This window comes from Rhipicephalus microplus, chromosome X, assembly GCF_043290135.1.
Source record: "Rhipicephalus microplus isolate Deutch F79 chromosome X, USDA_Rmic, whole genome shotgun sequence".
NCBI lineage: Eukaryota > Metazoa > Arthropoda > Arachnida > Ixodida > Ixodidae > Rhipicephalus > Rhipicephalus microplus.
In genome coordinates, this window is record NC_134710.1 from 212,240,374 (window position 1) to 212,267,089 (window position 26,716).

At 42.7% G+C, this 26,716-nt stretch overlaps 1 protein-coding gene across 5 annotated transcripts in view; it reads right to left on the minus strand.

Moving 5' to 3' along the window:
* Positions 1-26,716, minus strand: part of LOC119183795 (uncharacterized) — an 86,095-nt gene that overhangs the window by 27,709 nt on the left and 31,670 nt on the right. For 4 of the 5 annotated variants that reach the window (XR_012887174.1, XR_012887175.1, XM_075878556.1 and 1 more), the window contains one exon: positions 22,585-22,865. The exons of the other annotated variant lie outside the window; for it this stretch is intronic. Coding sequence is in view for 1 of the 4 variants with exons in the window: in XM_075878554.1 (XP_075734669.1) it covers positions 22,760-22,865 (106 nt within the window). In the remaining 3 variants the exon portion in view is untranslated. The remainder of the gene's footprint in view (positions 1-22,584; positions 22,866-26,716) is intronic. 5 annotated transcript variants of the gene reach the window in all.

The following is a 26,716-nucleotide window of genomic DNA, read 5'->3' on the forward strand; positions in this document are numbered from 1 at the left end:
AAAGTTGCTAAATTGGGCAGAAACATGCATTTGAGTTCGTTTGGGCACCACCTTGTTGATTGGGGGCGTCCTCCATCTCGGTGAGTAACAATTTTGTTGCATGTATGCAACCCTGAGCTGAAACCAGTAGCTGCTGGTTTCGGATACTGGTTTCAGTGACTGGTTCCATCAGCTACTGGTTCCATTACCTACTGGTTCCATCAGCTACTGGTTCCAATACCTACTGGTCCCATCACCTACTGGTCCCATCACCTACTGGTCCCATCAACTACGGGGAATGTGCTAATAAACCATCAATACTGGAACCAACAGAAAACCAACAGGAAATTTTCACCTGGGGAAATAAGCAATGCTGTAGACTTAGTGCGGCTAAGGTCCCTAGACGAAACAGGTTTCCAAGGTAGCGACTACCTCCTCTTTTCTCCTTGCTCATGTGCCTGGAGCGCCCCCTAGAAGGTTCAAAACCTTCATAAAGAAGAGGAAGTTTTGGTTCATTTGCTATGGCAAATAGATGTGAATGAAACAAAATGGAAAGAAATGGGTCGTAGAATAGAAAATTAGGTTTATCTATTTGAATACCATTAGGGATACATCTCCCCAATGCTATTTACTGCGTGCTTAGAGAAGGTTATCAGAGGCCTAGAATGGGAAGAGTTAGGGATAAGAGTTAATTGAGAGTAGCTTTAAGTAACCTGCACTTCGCCGATGACATTGCACTACTGAGTAACTCAGGGGACGAATTGCAACTCATGATTACAGAGTTAGAAAATGGGAGCACAAAAGTAGGTCTTAAAGTTATTCTGCAGAAAACTAATGTAGAACAGCCCCGGAAGAGAACAGCGCTCTTAGATAGGTAATAGTGCACCTGAAGTTGTAAAAGACTATGCCTACTTAGGACACGTAATAACCACAGATCTAAACCACAAGATTAAACTAGAAGATTAAGAATGGGGTGGAGAACATTTGGCAAGCACTTTCAAATCACGACTGGCAGATTACCACTATCCCTCAAGAGGGAGGTATATAACAGCTGCATCTTGCCGGCACTTACCTACGGAGCAGAAAAAGAGCCTGAAGGGTGACAAACAATAGTTCTCGCCGCGCGCCACTTGCTGTATTGTAAATACCCCACAAATGCTTTTGACCTCTGCAACGTTACGAGGCGATCCCCTATCTACGTGAAACCACAGGAAATATCGATTGTACCTGAATACTCGGAGGAGTACGCACCCTTACTTTAAAATCAACTAAAATAACTTTTAGGCAATGCTCGCCACTAATAATCAGTCATAGGCGTCCCCCCATCCAAGACTATCAAACAACATAATCATACGGAGTTTCCAAATTTGGTGTCAGTGGTCCTTCGAGAAACAAGAGAGCAGAGTGGATCAGGAAACAAACCCGGGTTAAGGATATCATTGTTGAAATCAAGAAGAAATGGGCATGAACCGGGCGTTTAGCGCGTAAAGGCAGGATAACCACTTGTCATTAGGGATAACTGACTGCATTCCCGGAGATGGCAAGCGGGTTAGGGGGAGACAGAGAGTTAGGTGGGCAGATGAGATTAGGAAGTTTTCGGGTGCAAAATGGCAGTAGCAAGCACAGGACCGAGTTTACTGTCAGAACATGGGAGAGGCCTTTGTCCTGCAGTGGACGTAGTCAGGCTGATCTTTCCAGACCCCTCTGTAGTCTTTCCCCTTTTAATTTCATATGTGCCGCGCTGATACAGGCGAAATTCAGGCTGATGATGATGATTATTTGAATATAAACGACCCAGCACAAGAGCAAGCGGAATGTGTGTTACTCAACTGGCAATGAGGTATAGTTCTATATTGCACACCACTAGCCATGGCCCATGGCGTCTCGCATCATACATCGTAGTTTGTCCAGTTCGCCGAAGGTGTTTTGCTCTTGCTTATCATGTGGCACAGTGAACATGCTTCTTGCTGGATCGTGTCAGGGACACTAGGGCATGATGTTGTGAAGTGATTACAGCCGCCTTATGCACACGGAAGAAAAAAACCACAACCAGACTGATATGAGTGCTTGTCTAGCAGCACTGCGATGAATGTTTTTTTTTGGAAAAATACGGTCATTTTGACGATCGTGATGCCAGGTAATTCTGGTGCAGCGATATGCAAACAGTGTGAGGCAACCCGAAGCAGTGCATTTCGACTTATTTATGCTGCGTTCTATAGAAAATGGCTCTAGAACGAATGTCGCCTGCAAAAACAGAGCATAGCTTCACCGTGTTGCTAACTAGGCAAGATGGCTGAGCTATACGCTACCCTGCTCCCGTAGGATATTAAGTTTACCCAAGCGAAAATTGAATTTTTGAACCACTTGAGCCATTCCACATAGTAACATCTGGCGGTTCTTTTGCAGCGAAAGCTGTTATGAGACCACAACTCGGGTCACGCGTGGCGCCGTAGTTGTCCGCAGCTGCAGGTGTCCGTAACCACTATCGCACGAAGTAAAAGGAGTTACCTAGTACAAAGAACACAATAGGGCTTGAACTCACGGAGAAATTCTTTTCTCACAGAATCCATCCGGGTAACTAGGATCTGGGAAGCTTTCGCCCCGCTTGTTCCAAGAAGGTCTCCCTATGCCTAGGTACTACCAAAGTCCCTCAATACATTTTGAGTATTGAGGGACTATGAAAAAAGTATTGAGGGACTATGGTACTACCTATGAACATGTGCGATGGAATTTTATCTCGAGGCCAGCTTGTTGCTGTCTTTTCGGAGTTGGCGCGGGAGGTTTGTTGATGTCGCTGGCGGACGGTGTGGTGCGTACGTGGTCTGCCGCCGAGGTGTGTAGCTCTGCTGTGCCAACAATCAATGTCTGTTCTTGTTTTTTACTTCCGTGTACCTTTCTGAGAGCTTCTAAAGATGGCACCGGATGCGTATTCTTGCCATAATGTATCAGTGTTCATCGAATTGTCATGAACGACAGCAATTCGCTCATTGTCTTACGGTTGTCACACGTACAAAATTTATCGCGATCAGGCTCGATTTGTATTGTGTTCTGATTCATGGTCACTATCAATTGCAATTCGGCCACTCAGATTCCGAAGTCCGATTCGAATGGCTTCCGCACGAAACCACGAAACTCGATCTGGATAAGTTTGAACCAAACGCTGGTTTGAACCGAGTATAAACCTCAGACTCAACAGTTTTGCAGACAAGCAGCGCCACATATCGACGCAGTTTTGAGTAGTGCAAGGTCCAACTCCCTTGCACAGTTTGCTGCGCAGCCAGGTACAACTACAGCGACGAAACAACGATTGAGCTAAATATTAGATGTATTTGCGCATTGAACACTCACAAAAAGAGCTTTGAATTTCTCTCCGCTAGCTGGGGGCGTCACCAAATCACCGTGAAGTGCTTGCTGGTTCACTTGCCTGAACGACGGTGAAAACAAGAACAAACGAGAGAGCTCGGCACTCTACGAAAAAAAAGACCCTAGTTTGCGCTACTCTTGCAGTGAGAATTGCCACGGATGTAGATGACTTCAGTTTTACTGATTTCCGCAGCTTTCGCAAAGAAGAATGGCGAGAGCGCTAAATACAGGCCGTTGCGAACGTGTTGGGTATGCGAATACTCGAGTTCTCCACAGCCGTTCGCTTGAGTAACTGTAATAACGTAGGTCTCCTGTTATTGTTTTGAGTAGCCTTGACGAAGAACCATGGTAACTTTGATTATGAAGCTGGTAACTTTGATTATGATTACGGTGCGTGACGTGCAACAGTAGACAGGTGACGCCCAGCCACATTAAACATCGCACGCACTGCAACGACCGACAATCTGAACTTTTCGCCACCACAAAGCATTACGCACACTAGGGTTTTGAAGGCTCTAACTGCCAAGTTTAACTAGGAAATGCAAACACTTGCGTCAAACAGGTAAATCGCAATATGATAGTGACCACAATGTTTTTTTTTTTTTTCGTTGGTCACCGGCGTTACCGCAGCTATCTCGGAGGCATCGGTTTTGCCTTTCGTTGTACACTGAAAAAGTGGACACTCATGTATCTCCATTTTCAGTATATACACACGGAAGACAACTGCCAACAGAGCACTCGAAGATGCGTAATAAAACCATTCAATGCACAGTAAGCAACTGCAAGCAAGAATGCAACTTCAAACCGAAAATTACCAGGGTCATTGATTGATATCTGGGGTTTACCCTACTAAAAACAGCTTTTGATTAGGAGAGGCGCCGAAGTAGCGGGCTGCGGAAATTTCAACCGCCTGGGGTTTTAACGTACACCCAAATCTGAGCACACGAGCCTAAAACATTTCCGCCTTCATCGGAAATGCAGCCGCTGCTGCCGGGATTCGATCCCACAACCTGCGGGACGACAGCCGAGTACCTTAGCTACTAGACCACCGCGGCGGGGCCCACCAGGGTCATTCGTGCCGGATAAAGTGGGATTCGTACCACTGATCGCATAGACTGTTCGTGTATTCACTTAGTTTAATGCTTGCCTCGAACTGGCTAGATGTCATGCAATGCTCACTTGCACTTAAATTGACAGGTGCAGCAAGCCGAAATAAATAAACACATTTTGCAATCTGCAATCTGCCTGCATTTCGTTTTGATGAGCTTCCTTTTTTATGAAGCAAGCTTGGATTGAAGGAAAGAAGCTTGCCAGGTCCTTAATTTTCAGAAAACCGCACCTCAAGACAACAAAAAAGGAGGGCCTAGCACATTTGCTTGCTTGCGGCTCTCTGTGCACTACCAAATTATGGGCGGCGCGACGACTGGGCCGCTGTTGGTGGCATTTTTTGCAGTGCCACCTGAGCATAGTCTGGCATCTATAGCAGCATCTAGTCCAGCGCGGCACTGGTCATTATCAAAAGTGCACGTGTGACGCCGGCTATAGACATCCTGCCTGCTTGTGGCCGCAATCGGGCCTGATCCACATAAAATTTCTTGGTCATGATGGTTTTTTTTTTTTTTTTTTTGAGGCTGAAAAAAGCATCTATCGAACGCTGTTCAGAAATGTGATACCCACAGAGGCCAAACACGATGACGTGATATTTTGTTTGTAATGAGACGACCGGGATTGTCAGTGACAAACGTTGGAACTACTGTGATTATATTTTAATAGAAAAATTATGCTTCCTATGAAGTCATATCGCTGAAAAAAAAATTACACTTCTAAAAAATGCATAATGTATGTGAGATTCTACCCCGAACAGCCCACTATGCAACCGCGCCTGCATTAACTCCACAGCGCGTTCAACATCAAACACCCGTCCTGGAGTCCCAGACGCAAGCTTTACCATTGTTTATACCCTTGCCTTTCCTAGATAATATGTGTACCACACGTCGTCCAGATACGCTACTTATTTCAAGTGCATGCCCGCATGCAAAAAGTTTGCCTACGCGTTCAACTAATTGCAAGGCCATTAAAATAAAGCAAAAAAGCAACCAGCACTCTCGAAATTTTTCATGGCCGTAAAAACCGGAATGAGAATTACTATATGCTACCTAAAGATAGCATATACAATAACTCTAACTGGAACAGACGGAGAGCGACAGCGTGACAGGAGTACGCGATCATACACACCTTGCCGGCAGGACACCATCAGACACCATCAGCGCGCATACAAACTTCGCGGACAACACAAGCGCCATGAAGCAACAGGCTTTCCTGGGGATGAACAACTCAACACATGTTCAAATATTTCCAAGTTACCCAGATGGATTTTGTGAGAAAAGAAACGCTCTGCTTGAACCCGGGCCCGCTGCGTGCCAGCCCTGCATTCTACCACAGAGCCAGACCTGTGCTTGGGACTTTTTCACAAACTTGCCTCAGGCAGGATTGATGTTGTGAATAGAATCGCGTTAATATGAGTAACAAAGAGTTTTAGAACAGCAAAAAGAAAAATGAGGCATCACACAATGCGAATAGCGTAATGACTGAGTCGTGCAATGCTCCAACTCAATAAAAAAGCAAAGTTTGTTTTTGATCACCTAATAATTGCGCATACCCTCTTCAGGCATAATGCCTCATCGTTGTGCCACACCATAAACAATTGCCACGAAACTCCTCACAAGTGTGTAGCGGATACCACGCTTCTGAGAAGAATGACAAAAACTAGCATAGCAAATGCTGGCCTAATACCCAGAAATTATTATTATTAACGCTGTAGTGGGTCCCCAGTAAGTGTGTTTGCAGCAGTTACCCAATGAGTGTTTAGAAAAGGCTCTAAAAGGCCGCTCTTCTAGCTTTCACTCTGACTATGCCGTGCTTTCCACGCAGGCATGGCGTTTTTTTTTTTCTCAGCAATGCCACACCAAAAAATTTGGCTTGACTTGGCTGCCGCCACAACGTGATCCACGAGGAGCGCTAGCGGCGAGCTTGCCATATCGAAGGTTCGCTCACTCACCGCTCTCGCACAAACTAGCTGCACGCACGGTGTTAGATATCCATACAGCGACTTGGATGACTAGAAACCCCCGGAACACCTCTTGCACACCGATGCACATACAGAGGGAATCAGACTTGTCTAGTCAAGTGCCTCCAGCCGGCCACTCCAGCTGCCGCTAAATTTCTTCAGAAAGAAGAGATACCAAACATGGTCGTACTGCATGTTAGGACCTTGTGCTATAATGTAAGCATCAACGTAAGCTTGTAGAACGTCAGGGAGGAGCTGCGGCCAACAACAGTGTCGATAGGCACGCGCTCCACTGCTTTATGAGTGTTATTCCATCTGTACAGCACGAACGGTGCATATGAATGAACCTCCAAAATGGCACGACGATGGTGTAACCACCATGCGATTAAGGCCCAGAGCATATCCTTATATGGCAGCTTTACAAAATGAAGCACTTTTTCTTTTTGCACAGTCTGTTCGTGCAGAGAGTAAAGGGTAGAAGGATATACCAGCCATCTTTAATGCTTGCCGAAAGAGCACGCACGCGCCAGCGATTACATCCTTAATTTTATACAACGCACTCGCCCCCCCCTCCACCAACTCTTCTTGCATTAGGGATGGGCGGTGCATTCCTCGCTACTTGAGAAACAATCAGTGCTATAGGCCAGGCAAGCGGGGTGATGTTATCGCATCTGTCCTCAGCGCAAAAGAGATAGGTCGGCTCTTTTATGGGGTTGAGCTCCTCTTACTCTAACCTTGTCCTGCGTCAGGCGTAACCAGCAGTATCATATATGCCGCTGTCTCATCACCATTTCTCATCTCATTTGCTAGATTGCGTTTGTCCAATAAATCTGTGTGTGCAATAGGAAGGACGGAAGCACGGACGATTTGCCCCACTCATCCTCAATCACTGCTTGGATACGCTGTGATTTCTTTAACTCCTCTTTAGTCACGTTCGTCACCCCCACTCACGCGTTTTTACCTCCAAATAAAACCCATTTATATATTTATTGAAAATACCTCAAGGACCCTGTAAACACGGCTTTACATGAGTGTGGGAGATACCAACAAGTTAGTATTTACAAAATGTGACCAGACGAAATTCTTGAAATGAACATGGTTGATATGAAGGACGATGTCTGAGGAAATATTGTTCCAGTCGATGGCAGCCTTAAAAAAAATGATTGCAGATGCGTGGCAGTGATAGTATGGAGAGGGTATACACGTTTATATCATCCCAAAAGTATTGAGAGATGAATTGATGTGAGGACATATCATGCAGAACATGAAAAAACTTATGAAAGAGTGAAAGCCTGGCAATTCTGCGACGCATCTGCAAACTAGGCAGACCTGCCTTTTTCTTTATACTAGTTGCACTAGTAATGTCAAAATAATCAAAATAAATCTAATAGCTCAATTATTTATTGATTCTATAAGATCGGTTAGAATGTATTCAGGGAGATCGCAGACAGAACAAGCATATAAATTCACATTTGTGTCAGATTACTGTTTCATAGGCTATACAGTATTTTCAATTTCACTGAAGGAGTTGCATGTGTTAAATTTCGCTTAAGATAGCCTAAAGTACGGCTGGCGGCATTAGTATTATTAGTTGCGTGAGTAGCCCAACTGAGGTCGTACCAGAGTAAGTGGCACTAGGTTCTGAGGAAATGACGCTGCTGCTAAGAGAATATTTGAATGCCTTGTAGTCAAGCTGTCTACTACACAAAACTAGGGGTGTTTTCTGAGTATTCACCACCATCAACCAGTCACTGCACCTTTTATCTAATTTTCCTAAGTTGTTTTTGAGTGCTAAGTTATCGGTGACGTTGATGATCGGGCAATGAATGACAAAGTCATCGACGAAAAGGGATATGTTAAAAGAAATATTGCTGGCGAGGTCGTTGATGTAAATGAGGAAAAGGAGTGGACCCAATACAGTGCCATGTGGCTTTCTGTATAACAGAATCGCTCACTGCGTCGTCCTCAATTTATGCTGAACCCTTTTTGTAGGCCTCCAGGTTTCTGCTTTAAGGGTAAGTACCAGCAAGATGCAGCTGTTATATACCTTCCTCTTGAGAGCCATGACATATATGGCATAAAATTACCTTTTGCCTGCCTGATTTGCCATCAGATTGCCACCCCCCCCCCCCCAAAAAAATTGTTTTCAATTTCTGCCTACAATTTTGGTGATGACAAAAGCAAGACGAGAATGTCCATATAATTGCTAATGCATTAAAAAATAACAGCTCTTGCCTTCGAGTGGTGGAGTATGCATAAGGTACTCTGTGAGGTTCCTTTTTCTTTTTGCACTGATTTATAAAGGACACCATAGGGGGTTTCTGAAGTATAGACAGAACGCCCTGTGCTATGTATATAGACAGAGCGCTTGTGCTGTGTGCCTCTTCTTTGCTTCAAGTGTATGTTCTCCCTCACGCTGCCAGTTTGCTGAACAATTATAAATTACTAACTAGTCCACCTTTCTATCCAGAAATTTCTAGCCACATAAAAAATCACTGCCAAAGAAAAACAAGATTTGTTAAATCGTGTAGTCTCAGCACAGAGAGTTGAGTGCCGGAGGATGTTGGTTTATCAGACAAACTAAATAACATCATGTTACGCCCAGTAGTCCAATCACTTGTGAAAGAAAATAACTTTTCTTTATCCTTGAAGTCATCACACAGTCCCAACTGGATTTCCCTATAGGGAAATCGAGTTGGGACTGTGTGAGTGTCTAGCGTTGTACGTCACAGCGCTTGTTTACGATATCTGCTGATAACCACATAGGTGTATTTAGAATAGTATTGCATGCAGCACAAGGTGCATTCGTTTAACCTGCAGTTCGTGAACAGGTTCACGGAGGCTCTGCACTCTGGCATTCGTTTCACAAGTTTGACATGGCAGCGGCACCACGTACGGTATTCGTTTCAAAATAGTGCAGTTGTAGTGCAACGCTAGTTCACGAATTCCCCGCACCTGCTCGTGAGGTAGTGTCGAGTCCGTGTAGCTCAAGTTGGCTGCAGCTGCAGCAGACAACACAGCCGATTGCATTCGAGTGTGTTTCTGTGCCGTGCAACAAGTACGACAGTGAACTTTTGCCCATAATTGCACATGTTAAGAACGTACGTAAGCTGCGCCGCCGCTTACGTTCACATTTCCACAGCCTCCACAACACCCGAGAAAGCGGACCATTAGCATAGGGCTTGCACGACATCTGCACTCTCATATTCGCTTCCGCGTCCTATTGCTGCTGCACTAGCAGTAACATCCCCCGCACGACGACAGCACCCAAACGGCACCACCATAAACCAGTTGAGGAAGTGCAGGGTGAAAGGAATGGGCATACAATTTTATCCAACCAGTATTCTGTTAATTTGCTACGAGAATAATCACTGAACAAGTTTTTTCAGAATGCTAAGAGCAGGGTGCCAATATTTTTGCATCGTAAACTGAAATAAGGAGGGCTTCTAAGATGACTAGCTCCATGACACTTGCGATCAATCGAAATATTTCTAGCTCTACACAAGAGCCCCATAATAAATATACATGTCCATGAAAGTACAGTTAAAACCCCTTATAACGAAACACCATATAACGAATTCCTCGATATAACGAAGTTTTTCTATTCCCCACCGTAGCTCCATAGAAGCACATATATTCACGACCTCTAGGCAACAAAGTAACAGCAGGAGACAACTTTCATATAACCAATTTTTCTGATGGACAATCTAAGAATTCAGCTCCACATTTTGGCCTTTTGGTACGAGTATGCATCTTCCACGGCTGCCCTGCCGCCAATGAAGAAGGGGCGGCGTAGCGCATGGAAGACGCAGCGGCAGAGCGCACAGCGCACCAGGCGAGAGTGAGCACTTGTTATGGCGCGCCAGTGGGCACGAGGCGAGTCTCTGCCCCACGAGCCGGCGTTGCCGCCGTTTTCGCCGCCGCGGGTCCATGCGAGGGTGTCCCCCCCTCTCTCAAACCAAAATATTTTAAAAAGAAACTACATATGCGCGTTGGGAGCACCACGCTTTTAGTTAGCGTCACGTATGTGGGGCCATGCTGCATATGTAGAGCGCTTTACCGAATAGTTTTCCACGGTATCCGTGTCTGTGTCCGTGTCGTTCGCTCTTCGTTTTCGACGTCGTGCGTGCGTGCATAGTTTCACTGCACGCGCATGGTGTGGCCGTCAACGATGTTCAGCGTTGCTTTTTTTTGCAATAGCAATTATATGGACAACCTCGGCAGGTTTTTTGCCATCGCCGCCGTCATTCACCGTATATGTATACATATATATATGTATGAAAACTCAAGAACAAAAAAGCTGCCCGCACTCGGCGCCCAGCTCGTCACGATGCGCCGACGTGCGCTTATCTCTCACGCGTACTTCGCCCCGCGAATGGCAGGAGGGGGGAAGGGGTTAGATGCTTGGGTGCGCGAGCGCTTATGGTGGAGAGAATCGCGCGCCTTCGACTTTGACTGGGACGATTGCGTTTAGTTGCCTGGCGCACAAAGATCACTTCGCTCGCTGGACAGGCGCCGTTTGTGAAAAGAGGGAGCTTTTCAAACACAGTGAAGTAACAACTGGGACACTTGTTATATTACTTTTTGTGCCTTGGTTTTGTTCAACAGCGTGTTAAGTGTCCAGCGGTAAACACTGTTAATTCGCTCTCGTCCTGTGCATGTTGTTTTTGTGCGTCATTTGTGTGTGAGCAGCGCACTGCACGTTTCAATCTGCTTGCCGTTCTCTGCGTTACATTCAAAGTTGTTGCTATCACATTCATTGCTTTGCCCTTCCAATGTAACTGTGATTTTTCTTAATTTCGGACAACCGTGTCGTTACCACCGAGGGGATGTCAGATTAGGCACTGACGGAAACTCTCCGAGACCAGGGTGACGACGGATCTTCAAAGATCGTCTCGTCACGCGCTCCCGTCTTGTGCCGCGAGTTCGCATTCTGGTGTATTTTGTGATTAGCCGATTTGTTCTGGCGACACCAGGGCGCATTGAATGCAATGCAATGAACGCTATAGCAAAAAACTATGATGGTATAAGAAGTAAGGCTGGCAGCCAACTCTTTTGGATGCGATATCACGGAACTCCTACAAAACGCTGGTATGAGCAAACACGGCCGCTCCAGGAAGAGGTGCTCGTTTCACACGGCCCCTTCGCGTTTAAACCGCACGGATACTCACCGAGATAGCAAGCGCACCAGCGATTGCGACCACCCTTAAAATCCAAGTTCATTATTGCTACTCGAGAGACCCCCCCCTCCCCTCCCTTCGTTGTTGCATGCTCGTCCAACACGGGTGGTTTCCTTTTTGTTTGAGCATTCGACGGCAGTTCTAACACGCAAAAGATGTGCCCTATGCACTTCCCAGGAGACTGAGATGGGCTGACTCATTTGATCTCTGCTTCAGCAGCGCACGCGCGCTTTTACCAGATCATGAAAGTTAAGCTGCGCGAGGGCATGTTATCAATTTGAACTTGTTACCAAGCATGGTGACGACGACAAAAACTGAGATACTTCATATAATTGCTACCGCAATAATAACGTACTTTTTTACTGTAAAGTAAGTGTTTTGAATTAGCTCTGCCTTAAGTTTTCCTTTTGTTTAATTTGTGCATTTATTTTTAGAATTTTCATACCGAACATGCATATAATGAAATCCTCTTTATATCGATTTCGTAATATCCAGGTTCAACTGTAAATGCAACTTCCTTTTCCCCCAGGATTTGAAGTTAGCTGTTCCAGAGTGTTCCAAAATGAAAAAGTTTGCTGCTCGAGAGTACTAGCTACGTCACCTGGTGTGGGGCCTTTTAAGGTGAAAAAATCATGAACACACGGTGGTGCCACTGAAGCCCACGCTTTGGCAAGTGGACTCGCCTCCTTCAAGGCTGTGGTGAAGAATATTCTCTTTATGCTTGCTTGGATCAGTTACCCCACCCCCTACATTCCAGTTTACCGTGCACAGTTATTTTTTTCCAATTTTCCTTATTATTTGGAAAACCAGAAGTGATCAACCTAGCGTCCTCACAAAATAAAGAATGCCCTTCGGTGCTCATGCCTAAAGAAATGATTGGGTACGATGGAAATCAGTCATAGTGAGTCCATTCATCTATGCAGGAAATTTTAAACAGTGTCTTCCGATTTGCAGCGAGTTTTTTGTGCTTCTTTCTGTAATTGTTAGATAGTGCCGATTTTCTGGTTAGGATTCTTTTTCTTCCTGGAATGACCATTTGACAATTGTCATTGGCAGAAATGCATCTGCATGTTTGCCGTGTCACTGCGCTTCACTTTAATACACATATTGTGCACAGCAGTGAAGCCAAATTGTTACAATCTTTTGCAGTTACTGGCTGCACTCTGAAGGTTGAACTTCTCTCCTTGTTTATACGCACAGCAGCACCAATTCCTATATCCATGCAAATAAGTATATTTACCTAAATTTAGGCATGTCCTCCATGAATTAGTGATCTTAAATTTTTATTTGTCTGCTCTGATTCTGCTCCAAAACACAATTTGTTTCTGATCTAAATTTGCTCCAAAACAGACTTTTTTCTATCGGAATAAAGCTAAATTTTACATGATTATAACACTACTTCTACCCTTCAAACACACAACAAAATTTTCCTTGAGGTTACAGAGAATGAGGTAAGATATGAGTGACTTAGCATTACACTAATGGCAAGGGGTGATCTGGGAGCGAATTTTTCCTATGAAGTGAAAATTGAGACGTATGTGTTCTGCCATTACACAAAGGGTTAAAACTGTATCTACAGTTTGGCAGTTTTCGAATCTGTCTCTTAGTTTATGAAAAAAGTCTTTACTGTTTTTGAAAATCATATGATCTTGACATTATACAGAATACATATTACTTTTCAAAATGTGGCCTTGTGCTTTTCCTCTCTTTTATCGCTTTGATTGTTATTGTTAGCCAAAATGCACTGCATCATTGACTCTTTCTATCAAATCGCTCAGTTAGCTTATCCAGTTGTGACACTAAATGTCTCAAATAAGAAAGAAAAACTATACAACCACTCAAGTGGTTGTTCATTTTCTCTTTCTGCACCCTTTCACCCCTTGCTGGTCTCTGTGGAGCTTATTGGCTATAAATGTTTCAGATAATATAAACAACTGTCACTGCATTCTAACTTGACTTGGTAATAAGTCAAGTCAATGTAATTTTTTCATTTCTTTGTAAGTCAGGAATAGAAGTGTTTCGTATGCTACTTCTACCCATGCCCTTTATAGAATAAGAAAAATAAAGGTAAATTAAGCAGTTGCGTTTCTACATCATACTCATTACAAAGCTGGAGTGCAAAGAGTAATCCACTCCTAGATGGATCAAAGTTCACTACTAGATTTCATGTACAATACCAAATGCTTAGTTTTTTACAAGCCCGAAAATTGGTAGAAAAAAAAATTGTCAGCCACTTGTTTATTCTTTATTGCTTTCTGAAAAAGAAAGCATACAAGCTGAAGTGGAATTTATTCTCATCAGATATAAAGATATCCTCACATAAAACAATGAGTGACCTGTGAGAGAAATTTACTGTGCCTGTGTGCCTTGCTACTCCTAGGGTCACTTTACCTAAAACATTATTTTATTTCCCTTTTGCTTTGAACATGAACTATTCAAAAGGACACTAAACAGAAAACAATTTTTCGTGTATTAGTAGAGCACAATTTTACAATCCCAAGAGCACCACTCTTATCGCAATTTGACTTTAGATAAACGAGAAAATGCGTGTAAAGAAAATGCGAGTGGAGAGGCTACCTTCAGATTTCCACACCAAACACCACGACGTCATAAATTTTGAAGACATCTACTGGGTCCTACGTAGCTTCTGATTAATCAAAATGCAGTAATTGGCATTTGTTGGTGCTATAGACCTAGTATATGAAGTTCCAGCAAATTTCATTGAGCCTGCGCCAGAAATACATTTTCAAATTTCAGATGTCATCCACGAAGATTTCAGCATCATATTTGAAAAATAAAAGTGAGCTCCGATTTTCACCATTATTAATGAACTTTGCTGTGCCTGTGTGCCTTGCTACTCCTAGCGTCACTTTACCTAAAACATTCTTTTATTTCCCTTTTGCTTTCAACATGAACTATTCAAGGGGACACTAAACAGAAAACAATTTTTCGTGTATTAGTAGGGCACAATTTTACAATCCCAAGAGCACCACTCTTATCGCGATTGCAGTTAAAATGTGCAATAATATGCCGCACTCAATATATGGTAATAGTCTCCTCACTGTGGAATCCAGCAAACAGATAAGGCTCGCAATGGGGTTTACTAATGATCCCAGAGAGGGCAGCTGCGGCAGTCGCACACGTAGTGGTAGAAGAAGAAGTGTCTGACCTGGGAAATGACGGTGGACAAATGACCCAAACAGCTACCTGAGAGCAGCTCTAGGAGTTAAAATGGGTAAGCAGAGATGGGAACTCGAGGATCAACCTCCACCACTTGCGACGTAGTACTTTACATGCCTTTATTATGCCTGGAATTACGAGGCAAAACCAGTCACAGCTGAAACACAGAACAAACTTAAGAGGTCTCTCCACAAGTGAAGAAGATGAAGAGCACCATGTGACGGTGGTCTTTATGTACAGGTGATGAAGAAGCGTCTTATAAACGTCCACAATTATAGTGAAACATATAGCATAGCAGTTTTCAGGGTGCAGTTTATCAATCTAAACCAAGTCATTATTTTTTTTAAGCGTCTCTTTAATGGGCATTCCGAACTGCTGCAAGCATACATAAATAATTTATGTGTCTCCTGTTTGCGTCCTTTCTGTTCATTTCCCTGCTATAAGCCTCTACAGGTTAGCTTCTAACAAAGAACTGCACAAGAATGTGAGCATCTATGGTAGTGTCACCAATGATTAAATGGCATTTTAGGGAAGCACACCAGTACACATGAAAGTTCTGGCCCTGGTCCAAGGAACATGGTTAGGCTACTATATGCACATACATAGCAAAGCACACCATATGGCTGGCTGGTTTCGCTGAAGTAATTATGTGTGTGACGTGAGAGACAAAAATGATGAGGTCATGTACCATGCAGTAAAAACAAAACAAAAAATCCCACCTCTAAGGTAATTAGAAATTATAATGTGGAATTAATACATAGGTATGAAAAATTTGCTGTTAAGTTTTCGAACCCTATTAAGAATTCCAGTGGGTCTTATCCCGCCCCTCCCCCTTTTTTAATGGGTCTGACCAAACCATTGAATCGGTAACACAGTAAAAATGTAAATGGCTGACAAATTAAAATACTAGGTGCGCATCAATTCTTGCAAAAAAGTGTGCAGTTCTCATTGCATTTCTCAGTTGTGTCTAAAGGGCCTAGACAATCGGGACACTAAAGAGAAAGGAACACTAAAAGGAAAAAGCTAATTTTTGTGTATTAGTAAAATATCGTTTCTTAATTCTGAAAACAACACTCTTACTGGGAGATGATGGCAGACAATGCGTGTCAGGATTCCCGCACCAAACACTGTGACGATAGACTTTGAAGGCGTTTACTGGGTCATACACAGCTTATAATCGAGTAAAAGTGAAATACATAGTCTTCTGTGGGTGCTATGAACGTAGCATACAAAGTTTCAGAAAATTTAATCTAGCCCATTTCGCAATAAGATGAGAAATGAATTTTAAAATTTTTGACTTCATGCGCGAAGATTTCGGCACAAACTTTAAATATATATTTTGACCTTGATTTTCACGAGCCCTTCTTCTCTTACAGAATCCATCCGAGTATCTTGGGCCTGAGAAAGATTTCGCCCCCGCTTGCTCCGTAAAGATCTCTTTGTGCCTAGATGCTACCTAGGAACACGTGTTGAGTTGTTTATCCCCAGGAAAGCCTGTTGCTTCATGGCGCGTGTGTTGTCCGTGAAATTTGTGTGTGCGTGGATGGTGTCCTGCCTTAGAAGTGGGGTGGTTTGGGCTAGTTGGTATGACATGACGATATTTATAGCGCAAGAACAGAACAACGACCAAGGGACAAGAAGAATATGAGCGCTTGTCTCCTTCGTTTCCCTTTGTCGTCGTTTTGTTCTCGAGCTATAACTCTCGTCATGGTGTCCTGCCGGCGAGGTGTGTATAATCGTGCACGTACCCCTATCACGCTGTTGCTCTCCTTCTGTTCCGGTTTTTATGACCATCAAATGTTTCGAGATTGCTGGTTGCTTGCTTTACTTAGGAGGCCTCGCAATTTCTGAAGTGGGTATGCACTTGAATTATGTACCGGATCTGAACGAGCCAAGCTTCTATCCAGAACTCTGGAACCTGTGTTTGCCAAGTCCTGGAGTCCAGGAGTGTGCCAGCACGATATAGTGATGGCACAGTTGCAGAGTGGACTGTTAGGGGTCGAATCCCGCGTACATTATGCACTTCCACCACTGACAAACATGCGTCCTTAACATGAACGAAAGCAGCCTTGCTACTCAAAACTATAATTTTCCTCCATGAAGATGTATTCTTGTCACTGTATGTCCACACGCCAGCAGCTTGGCGTAACCAGCATTGCAATTATTTTAGGTTACAAGCTGGCGTCTAAGGACCTGCTCAGTTTTCGTTTCTTTTCTTTTATAGAAGCACTGAAACTTACGTTAAATTGAGTTCCCATGCCTTTGATTGTTCGCATTACAATCACAGGAGTGGGCAGGATAGCTATAGCCGTTGTCACACGGGTACTTTTGATAACGATCAGGGTCGACCGAGACCGGATTTCTTGATCACGATATACAATCATTGCATCTAATCAGTTCAAACAAATCCGGATCGGGTTCGGCGCAGCGGTCATTCAAACCTCAATCGGAAGCTAGATCACAGTGCACAAACCACGATTATTAGTCTCCATGAATTAACACAAAATACAGATCGAGCCTGATCACAATAAATTTTGCTCGTGTGACACGAGGATAAGCGAAATTCTTTTGTTCATGCCAATTCGCTGAAGACTGATACACCATGGCAAAAAAAACGCATTTGGTGCCGTCTTTGGAAGCTCTCGGAGTGGTACACATGAGTAAAAACAAGAACGGACGTTAAGTGATGGCCTGCAAAGCTACACATCTCGTCGGCAGATCACGTACACACCGCACCATCTGCCAGCAACATCAACAAACCTCGCGCGCCGACCTCAAATATACAGCAACAAGCCCGCCGAGAAATAAAATGTTCCTAGGTGGTACCTAGGCGTAGGAAGATGTTTAACGAACAAGCAAGGTTCAAGTTACCCGGATGTATTCTGTGATAAAAGAAAGGCTCATTTGATTTTGTGTAGCTGCTAATGAACTTGGTCTAAACAAGTTCATTATTTTCCTTAGTGGTTCTGTACACGATTCATAGAAGAGACATAATCCGAATGGTTTGACATATTAGGTTAATTGGCCAGGCCATTCTATCCCACTGACAATACCAGTAACCCTGAATTACCGGTCTCGCTTTTTTTTTTTCATTACAGATGAATCGATAATGCTATAAAATATTTTACCATCAAGATATATAAAGCACACCCTAGTGGAAAAAATGTAACTGGTTCTAGATGGTTCTAGGTAGAACAAGTTAAACTATATTGCAGAATAATGCTCAGCTGGAACCAGTTGCCTACAGGTTGCCCAGTTGTAACTAATCGAAAGCTCATCCTAACCAGTCTTTCTTGGTTTCTGGTCACAACTTGGACCATTGCTGACAAATACCAAGAACATGAGTACCAAGTATTGAAAGAGAGACACACTATCATGAGCAAAGAATTTTTACAAGCACCAGAGATGCGATACCAGCACTAATTGCTGGAAACTGTGGCAAGATGATACCTGCGACATTCTGCTGCATTTTGAAAAAATTCTACTACATCTCTGCCAATTAATGGGACAAAGGCATAGTTTGTGCTGTATTTCGGAGAGAAAGAAGACGGCAGGCACTTGAACTTTACAAGTCAGTAGTGTAATTTTAGTTGTAATTGCAGTATAAAAAAAAGTACCATGTTAGTTGCTTGACGCAAGTCTTCCAGTCACCCATACGATAGAACTTACTGGGTAAATTTCGTTTACTGTTAGTGTTATCAGCTCTTTAATGAAGCAAGTAGGGATGGGGGGGGGGGGGGGGGCTTTTTCTTCACCCCTTTTTAGGAATTCATTCTAAATTTGTCACCACTCACTGTTTTCAGCATTTGTTACTTTGTCCAAGCTTTCGGTGTTCAGGAAACTTTCTTGGGAAGTCATATCTCGCACTATTTGGGGGGTAACAATTAAAGTGACTGTGTGCCTCCATCAGCCAGCTGGCCTTTCTTGCTTTTTGTTTTTTTCTTCACTTCCTAGTCGTAAGGATGTATGAGCGCTCAGTTCCTAATATAGGTTTTTATTTATTTTTTATTTTTAAAGTACTACAGGCCATAAAAAATGGCCCAAGCAGGAGGGGGATGTGGTACAATAATGATATGACCAATGAATAGATGTACAGGTGTAGAGAAAGAAGAAAAAACAAAGAAAACAGTACAATGACAGAAAAATTAAATCAGACAGGTGTATAATATATTTGCAGGTTACAAAACTCACACTTCAAAGTAATATTCTAGAGATTTTAGTACATTTGAAGACTCAAAGATATGGTGTGGCAGCTCATTCCAGTCTGTTATTTTGCGAGGGAAAAAAGAGTACTTGAAGTTGCTAGCGTGCGCAAAGGCAGGTGTGAATTTGTAAGATTGGTATCCTCTAGTAGGACGTGAAGATAACGGAGTGAGGATGTGCGAAAGGTCTTTGATAGCGTTTTTCTTAGATAGGTGAAAAACAATTTTAAATCTAGCTAGTTTCCTTCGGGATTCTAAAACTGGAATATTATTATTAATTATTAGTTCTGTCGGGAAGTCAGACCAGTGGAAGCGGTTGAAATAAACTGAACAGCTAATCTTTGGACTTTCCCAAGATTATTAATATCTTTTTTAGTGTGCGGATCCCAGACTTCAGATGCGTACTCTAAACAAGGTCGGACTATTGTGTTAAAAGCAAGGAGTTTAGTTTTAGGGGGAGAGCTTTTGAGGGTGTGCCTTGGTAACCCTTATTTTCTACTGGCAGAAGAGCAAATCTTTTCAATGTGGCAGGACCAAGTTAAGTTGTTCGTGATTGTGACGCCAAGATATTTATAACTTTGTGTAAGCAAAATTGGAGTTCCTTTAATACTGTACAAGTAAATTAGGAGTTGTTTTTTGTTAGTGATGCACATAGATACAGTTTTCTCTGAATTTATGTGCATGTCCCAGCACTCACACCAAGTATTAACTGCATGAACACTTTGATTCGATAACACTTGGTCAGCTGTGGATTTAACTGAACTAAATAGAAGGCAATCATCGGCAAACAGCCACATTTCAACACCATATTTAGAATAGAATGTAATATCATTGATATAGATTAAAAATAGTAGTGGTCCCAGGATGCTACCCTGGGGAACTCCGGAGTTAACGGGAAGAGGATTGGAGTAGGTACCGTTTATATCAACAAACTGTGTGCGAGAAGACAGGCACAATGTTACCCATTCAACAATGGTCACGGGAAAACCAAGCAAGTTAAGTTTGTAAATTAATTTGCAGTGAGGCATTTTATCAAATGCCTTGCTGAAGTCAAGGAAGATGACATCAGTTTGACCGGATTTATCTAGGACTGAGGAGAAAGAATGTATACAGAAAACTAATTGGGTTGTCGTGGATAGACCTTTACGAAACCGTACTGGAATGGTGATAGTACATTGCACTCAATTAGAAAATCAATCATATAGTTAGAAACTATGTGCTCTAGAAGTTTATAACAAGTGCTAGTAAGTGATAATCGTCTGTAGTTAGGCAAAAAAGGGTTATTTCCTTTTTTAAGTACCGGAATTATTCGAGGAATGTGCCAGTATAAGGAAACAATGCCTTGAGATAATAATAAACGAACGATTACTACAAGGAAGCGGGAAAGTGATTCAGCGTAACGATGTAAAAAAGTATTTTGCAGGTTGTCCGGGCCACAAGAAGATTTTGTTTTTAGCTTCAGAAGCATGGAAAAGATACCTTCAAATGTTATGAAGTCAGGATCAATTTCTACTGAATTACTGCCATTGGCACTATAAATGAGCATGGATTGGAAAAAACAGAGTGAAAGTAACGGTTATATTCTGTGGCCATTTGTTTCTTACCTTGAATAATTTGATCCCCAAGCACAGTGCAATCTGTAGTTTTCTGTTGCTTAACTTTTATGTGGCGCCAAAACTTGGCTGGATCACTCTTAAGGAATTGGGGCAATTTAACAGAATAAAATACATGTTTGCTGGACCGTATTCTTTCTGAAAGCATTCTTTTTTTTTCTGAAATGGCAATCCCTTTGAGTTATGCTTTCTCATACGCTTTACTTTTGCGTGCAATTTGAATGATTTCTCTAGTTATCCATAGATTTTTGGGATGTTGGTTTTTAGTTTTGTTAGGAATGAAATTGTCAATGCAATAGCTACAAAGTGATCAGAAGGTATTCCACAGATAGTTTACATCATCACCAGAAAAGCGATCAAAGGCTACATCAAGGTAATCTAGAACGGTCTCGTCATTGGCTCTAAAAAAATTTTTAAACACTTTCTGTTTCTCGTGCATATTGTCAGACTGATTACCAAGACGGCATGTAAAGAAAACCATTTTGCGATCAGACAAACTATCATCAACAGATACATGTAAGTCAGAAAGGAATTTGCTATGAAACACAAGATCTAATATAGACGATGTATCATCCTGCACTCTTGTCGGCACATTCACAGCTTGTTCGGGATCACATGCCAGCATTAAATCAAAAACAATGTGGTCACTTGAGGATGAAGGAAATAGTTTGGACAAATTAATACTGGCTAATTTAAAAGCACCTGTTAGTATTAGGTGGCTTCCAGAATATTCAACACAGAAATCATAAATTTTAGACAAGAAATCATCATCTGAAGTCGGAGAGCAGTAGGCCGCTACTACAATAATAGAATTTCCGAAATGTTTAGTTTCAAACGTAAGCTTTCATGGCCATCTATTTGTTTCAAAGGTGTAACAATCACATGAGAGCTCAAAATAACGGCGACACCTCTGCCACGCGATGGTCTGTCCCTTCTATACACTTTAAAGTTGAGAGGAACAATTTCAGCATCACTGACACCTTCGTGCAGCCAAGTTTCAGTCAAGACCATGATGTGAGGAGAGTATGCTAACAATCTGCTCTCTTGTTCAGCGACTTTATTGATAATGCTTTGTGCGTTGATATTAGGAAGACGCAAGGTTTGATTACGTGGAGGCGGGATTTGTCAGGCATTTTCCGGGGGCTTAAGTGCCGGTGATAAACTTGGATGGATAATGGTTCGAACTATTACTCGGCAATTGCTGCTGTCATCCCACATGAACGTGTCATCATCGATACGGAGCTTATCGTGCAAAAGATAGGGTTTCTTGCCGTTAGCCTTATCAATTTTAGCACTGTCCCACAGCAGTTCACGCCTGCGGAGCATGCAGCGGGAATAATCATTTTGGATAAAAATTTCTGTGCCGTTCAGCTTCTTGGCATTTATTAGTACTTCTTGTTTTTCGTTGTAATCCTGTAGGTACAGAATTATGGGACGATTTCCAGTTTTTCTTCCAAGTTGGTGTATACGTCCTATCGACTTGCACTCAACGCCAAGCTTTTTGCCAAATAGTTCCTTAACGACCTCATTTTTAGGTGAACTTCCGTTTCATCCATTTCTTCTACAACACTGTATATGAGTAAGTTTGAAGGGCAGCTGCGGTCTTCTATATAAACAATCTTTTCTGATGTTCCTACTACTGAAGTCTTTATTTCTTTTAAGCTTGAATCGAACAGATCGATCTCGCTTGTTGAGTCTTTTGTTTCGGTGACCATTTTTTCTACCAGAGAAATTTTTTCAGCCATAACCACAAAAGAAGATTTATGGACAGCCTGTTCGCATTTCAAATCGATTAGGCTTTTCAAAATTTCACCTTGTTGCGCCAGGATTTCAGTAAGCATCTTTTCTATTTGAGGACTGGGATTCAGCTCTACATCTCCACAAAGCATAAGTTTGCAAGCATGGAAACAATCATACACAATACAGATACACTTATGTGGGCATGGCACAACAATTAAAAACCTTATACTACAAGGTACGCAGCTGTGTTTGCTACTAACCTGGATAGCAAAGGGAACAGACATGGTCAGCATTGCTGTTTTGCTCACTTCGCCATGCCCACTGAAGTGAAAGCGTTGTAGGCCAGGCTTTATAGTCCGCGCTGAGGCTGACGTCACAGGCAGGAGCGCCATGGAGCAGTCGATGGGCGGGAGACTATACAGCACATGCCTTGGTTCAGGCATGCGCCGTGGTGCGGTAGGTGATGACGAGGCAGGCGAGGGCGGGAATATGGGCCTTGATGACAGACGGACTCGAAGAAAGCGCTACCAAATAAGATTGCCTGGATAGCAAAGGGAACAGACATGGTCAGCATTGCTGTTTTTGCTCACTTCGCCATGCCCAGGTCATATCCGAGTTTTTGAGATCACTGCAAGCTTCCTTTCATCCTGCCACAACAATATGCCCTACCAAAATCTTTGTGAATGTATGCAGACACTCCACTTTCATCTGTGCAATAAATTGTGGTAATAAGGCGAAATTTGGCATTTTATATCGACCATGCAATTTTATATAGACCTTGCAATTACATCAAGCAGGTGCACTTTCACCCATCTATCTGCTTGTCACTAGAACCTTTTGGTCAAGCACAGTCAAAGGTACCAAGAGCAATTAGTTGTACCCACTGAACAACGCATATCTTGTGAGTCTAAATTATTATAAAATTTTAACGTTTTCCTCTTCCACTTCATTGAACTTCTAGTTCCTGGAATTCTGAAATTTGAGGCATCTTGTTCTTCACTGCTGCCCTTTCTCTCATCGCTTCTGTAGCTGCCACTGTAACCATGATTGCCAATAACTCGGAACCATAAGAATGTGAAAGATCGGTATGCAAAAATTTTTGCATTTTTGTTTCCGTCAGGTACAGTGATAGTGTGGTCATCACATGCACAGGTCCAAATTGAGAACATTGAATTTAAACATGTATTCACTGCAATTTAGAACACAGTTTATGCATAAAAATCTATTACAAGTGGAGATCATCCAGCTGTGTTGTCATGCAAAGTGGGTAAAAAAAACTTCGGTAAACAGCCTTTGGATAATGAGGCACACCAAATAGGACCAACTGAGAACAACTGCACTTTCCAGGATGTGTGTCTTTTTTTTTTTTACTGCACAAGCTTTGCTCATGTGAAGTACCTTTGTGCTTCTATTCAGTCTCTGCTATATTAAGAAGCACACTAGGTATTTATGCATTCCAGGTATTTTTCTACAGGTTAACCACAACTATGGTAGCCACCTATATAAGCCACGTTCACACAATGTATGCTATACACACAGATATTACATGTGTTACGAAGAAATTCTCATAAGTACTTCTATAATCTTGATTCTGAATATACTTATATATTTATTTAACCATTTATTTATGCATTGTACCCCACTGGCCCCAAAAAGCATCAAATAGGTGAAGGGGTTATAGAAAAATTACAATAAACAAAGCATAAAAAGATACTACACGAAAGATGAAAAGAAAATGTGTACAATGAAAGAGAAAAGAACAAATGCTAAAATATAATGCAGTAAAATACAAAATGAAAAAAAAAACAAATGTTTATATAGAAATTAAGGGAATGTACAAACTTCCAAATGCTCATGAAATTTCTCAGGGTCTCTTAACGAAACAATTTCACCAGGAAGATTATCCCAAAGTGAGATGAGGTGAGGCAAAGCAGAATTATTGAATGACTGTGTGTGGCCGAAGATGTGTCTGTAACTGAGATGATTATAAAGACGATATATATAAGAAGGAATTTCAATTCGGAGACGACTGGTTCACAAGTACTAGTGGTATTTATGAAAAATGCATTGAAGGCTGACAAAGCGGTGGAATCGCAAGTTAAAAATTGATGTTCCCTAATTTCTCCTTAACATCCTTTGTGTGTCTATGCTATATTGGAACTGAAAAACCACAGAGCAAAGTGTTGGCAAACACTAAAATGCATGTTTCACTAAGCACTTGCAGGCTTTTCCAGAAATCACTTGGTTAACTAGAATAGCATCTGCTAATCATATTTCCAGAGGTGAAGATTATGTCCGCCAACATTACTTGTGATGAAGGTAAAGTGATCATGGGCTGATCCCAAGCAAATGTGTTCTCCACGAATGATCAATAGCATTCTTAATTGAAAAAGAAAAAAAATAGAGGAAATTTCTAATGTAGTTGAGACTGGCTCCATTTATCAGTGCCTACATGAGTATTATAGAGTATGAGTATTTGTATGAGTATGGGTGGATCAATAGCTTAATGTCACATGAGTTAAATGGTGCACTTGGCACAAAACTAATGGAAGTATGTATACACCTGCTGGCGTGTGAATCTATAAAACTACAATATATTTTATAAAAAACGAAGACAAATATCGTTACATTTAGTAATGTGTTTATTACGCTGTGGCGTGCTGGTAGACTTGAAGGGGTCGTGCACCGGAGGCCCATCTCGCTAGCTGAACGTCCTCTTCTTTAATCTGCCTGTTCCCCGCTGCCGAGAGGCTCATACCCAAATCACATATGCATAACATTTCCTTCCACTCAGACGAAGCCCACCGGGCGAGTTAAAGAGTCTCTCGGGGAATATAGCGCTTCAAACGTGTTATATGGACGAGTTCAGTCTTTGCAAATCGTCGGCCATTTGAATGAAGACATGCTACGCAGTAAGTTACATTGCTTATGCGGTCTAGAAACACTTAAGGTCCCGCACAGTGTGCCAGCAATTTTTCACACAACCCACGTTTCCTATTTGGCGTCCACAGCAGCACGTGGTCTCCGCAATTTTACGTCACGTGCGGACGTTGACGGTCAGAACGTGGCTTCGAGCGATCTTGTGAAGTGAGGGTGCGCAGGTAAGCAAGACGTCAGGCTTCTTCTGCACGGCAGACTATCTCGAATATACCGGAATCGTGGTGGTCTATAAACGAAAAGACGGCATCTAGAGTATGACAAGGTGGCCAAGCATACAGAAGAAAAAATCAAATTGTAGCTGGTAGTCTCATGATGTGCGGTGTTAAATGCGTAAGTGATGAAAGGTAGCACGCCATCCCAGTTCTTGTAATCTGCTGCAACATACATAGAAAGCATGTTTGTGAGAGCCCTGTTAGTTCGTTCCGTCAGGCCATTTGTTTGGGGATAATATGGCGTAGAGTGCCGAAAGCTTGAAGCGCATAAACGAAGCATCTCTTCCACCACGTCTGCAGTGAATTGTCGCCCACGATCACTGATAACAGTTTTAGGAGGTCCATGCCGTAGAACCACACAACGCAGCATGAATAAACACACGTCAGCTACAGTTGCCGATGGTATAGCAGCTGTCTCGTAGTACCGTGTTAAGTGATCGGTACATACCGTGTTAAGTGATCGGTACATACGACTATCCAGCGATTGCCATTAGAAGACCTCGTAAAGAGATCTAGAAGGTCAATCCCAACTTGCTCAAATGGAGTTCTATTGGGTGGAATAGCATGTAGTCGACTTGGAGGAGCACTGGTAGAGCGCTTGCGACGTTGGCACTCTTTGCAACTAGAGACGTACTGTTCCGTCGTCTGGCGCATTTTCGTCCAGTAAAATCTTTCTTGAAGCCCGCAAAGGGTTTTCGCTGTGCCTAGATGGCCGGGCGTTCGGTCATCAAGCATAGCCTGCAAGACGGAAACGCGAAGGCTTTTCGGAACCACGAGAAGATATTATAAGCCGGTCGTAGCATAGTTCTTTTTGTACACAAGCCCGTCGCATCTGCAGGAGAAGCGAGTCGCGGATGGTCTTGCCTCGGTAGCAAGGAGCTCATGTATGGTGTGGTCTCTTTGCTGCTTAATCTTAAAGGCGTTGGTATCAGAAAATGGCAGGTCCAATGGCGCAATGTAGGTGTTGAAGTTGCCCGTGCCGCAGTCCATCGATGGAAGCGGTAGTCCTGATAGACAATCTGCATCAGCGTGACGACGACCGCTTTTATAGAAAGCTGTAAAGTTGTATTCCTGCAGACGGAGCGCTCAGCGCGCTAGTCGACCAGATGGGTCACACAGATTGACCAACCAGCAGTGCGAATGACGATCTGTCATGATGGTAAAGGGCGTCCGTACAGGTAGGACTTACGCTCAGACTTGCTTAGCGAGTGACTTGCATAAGCAACGACATGTTCTTTGG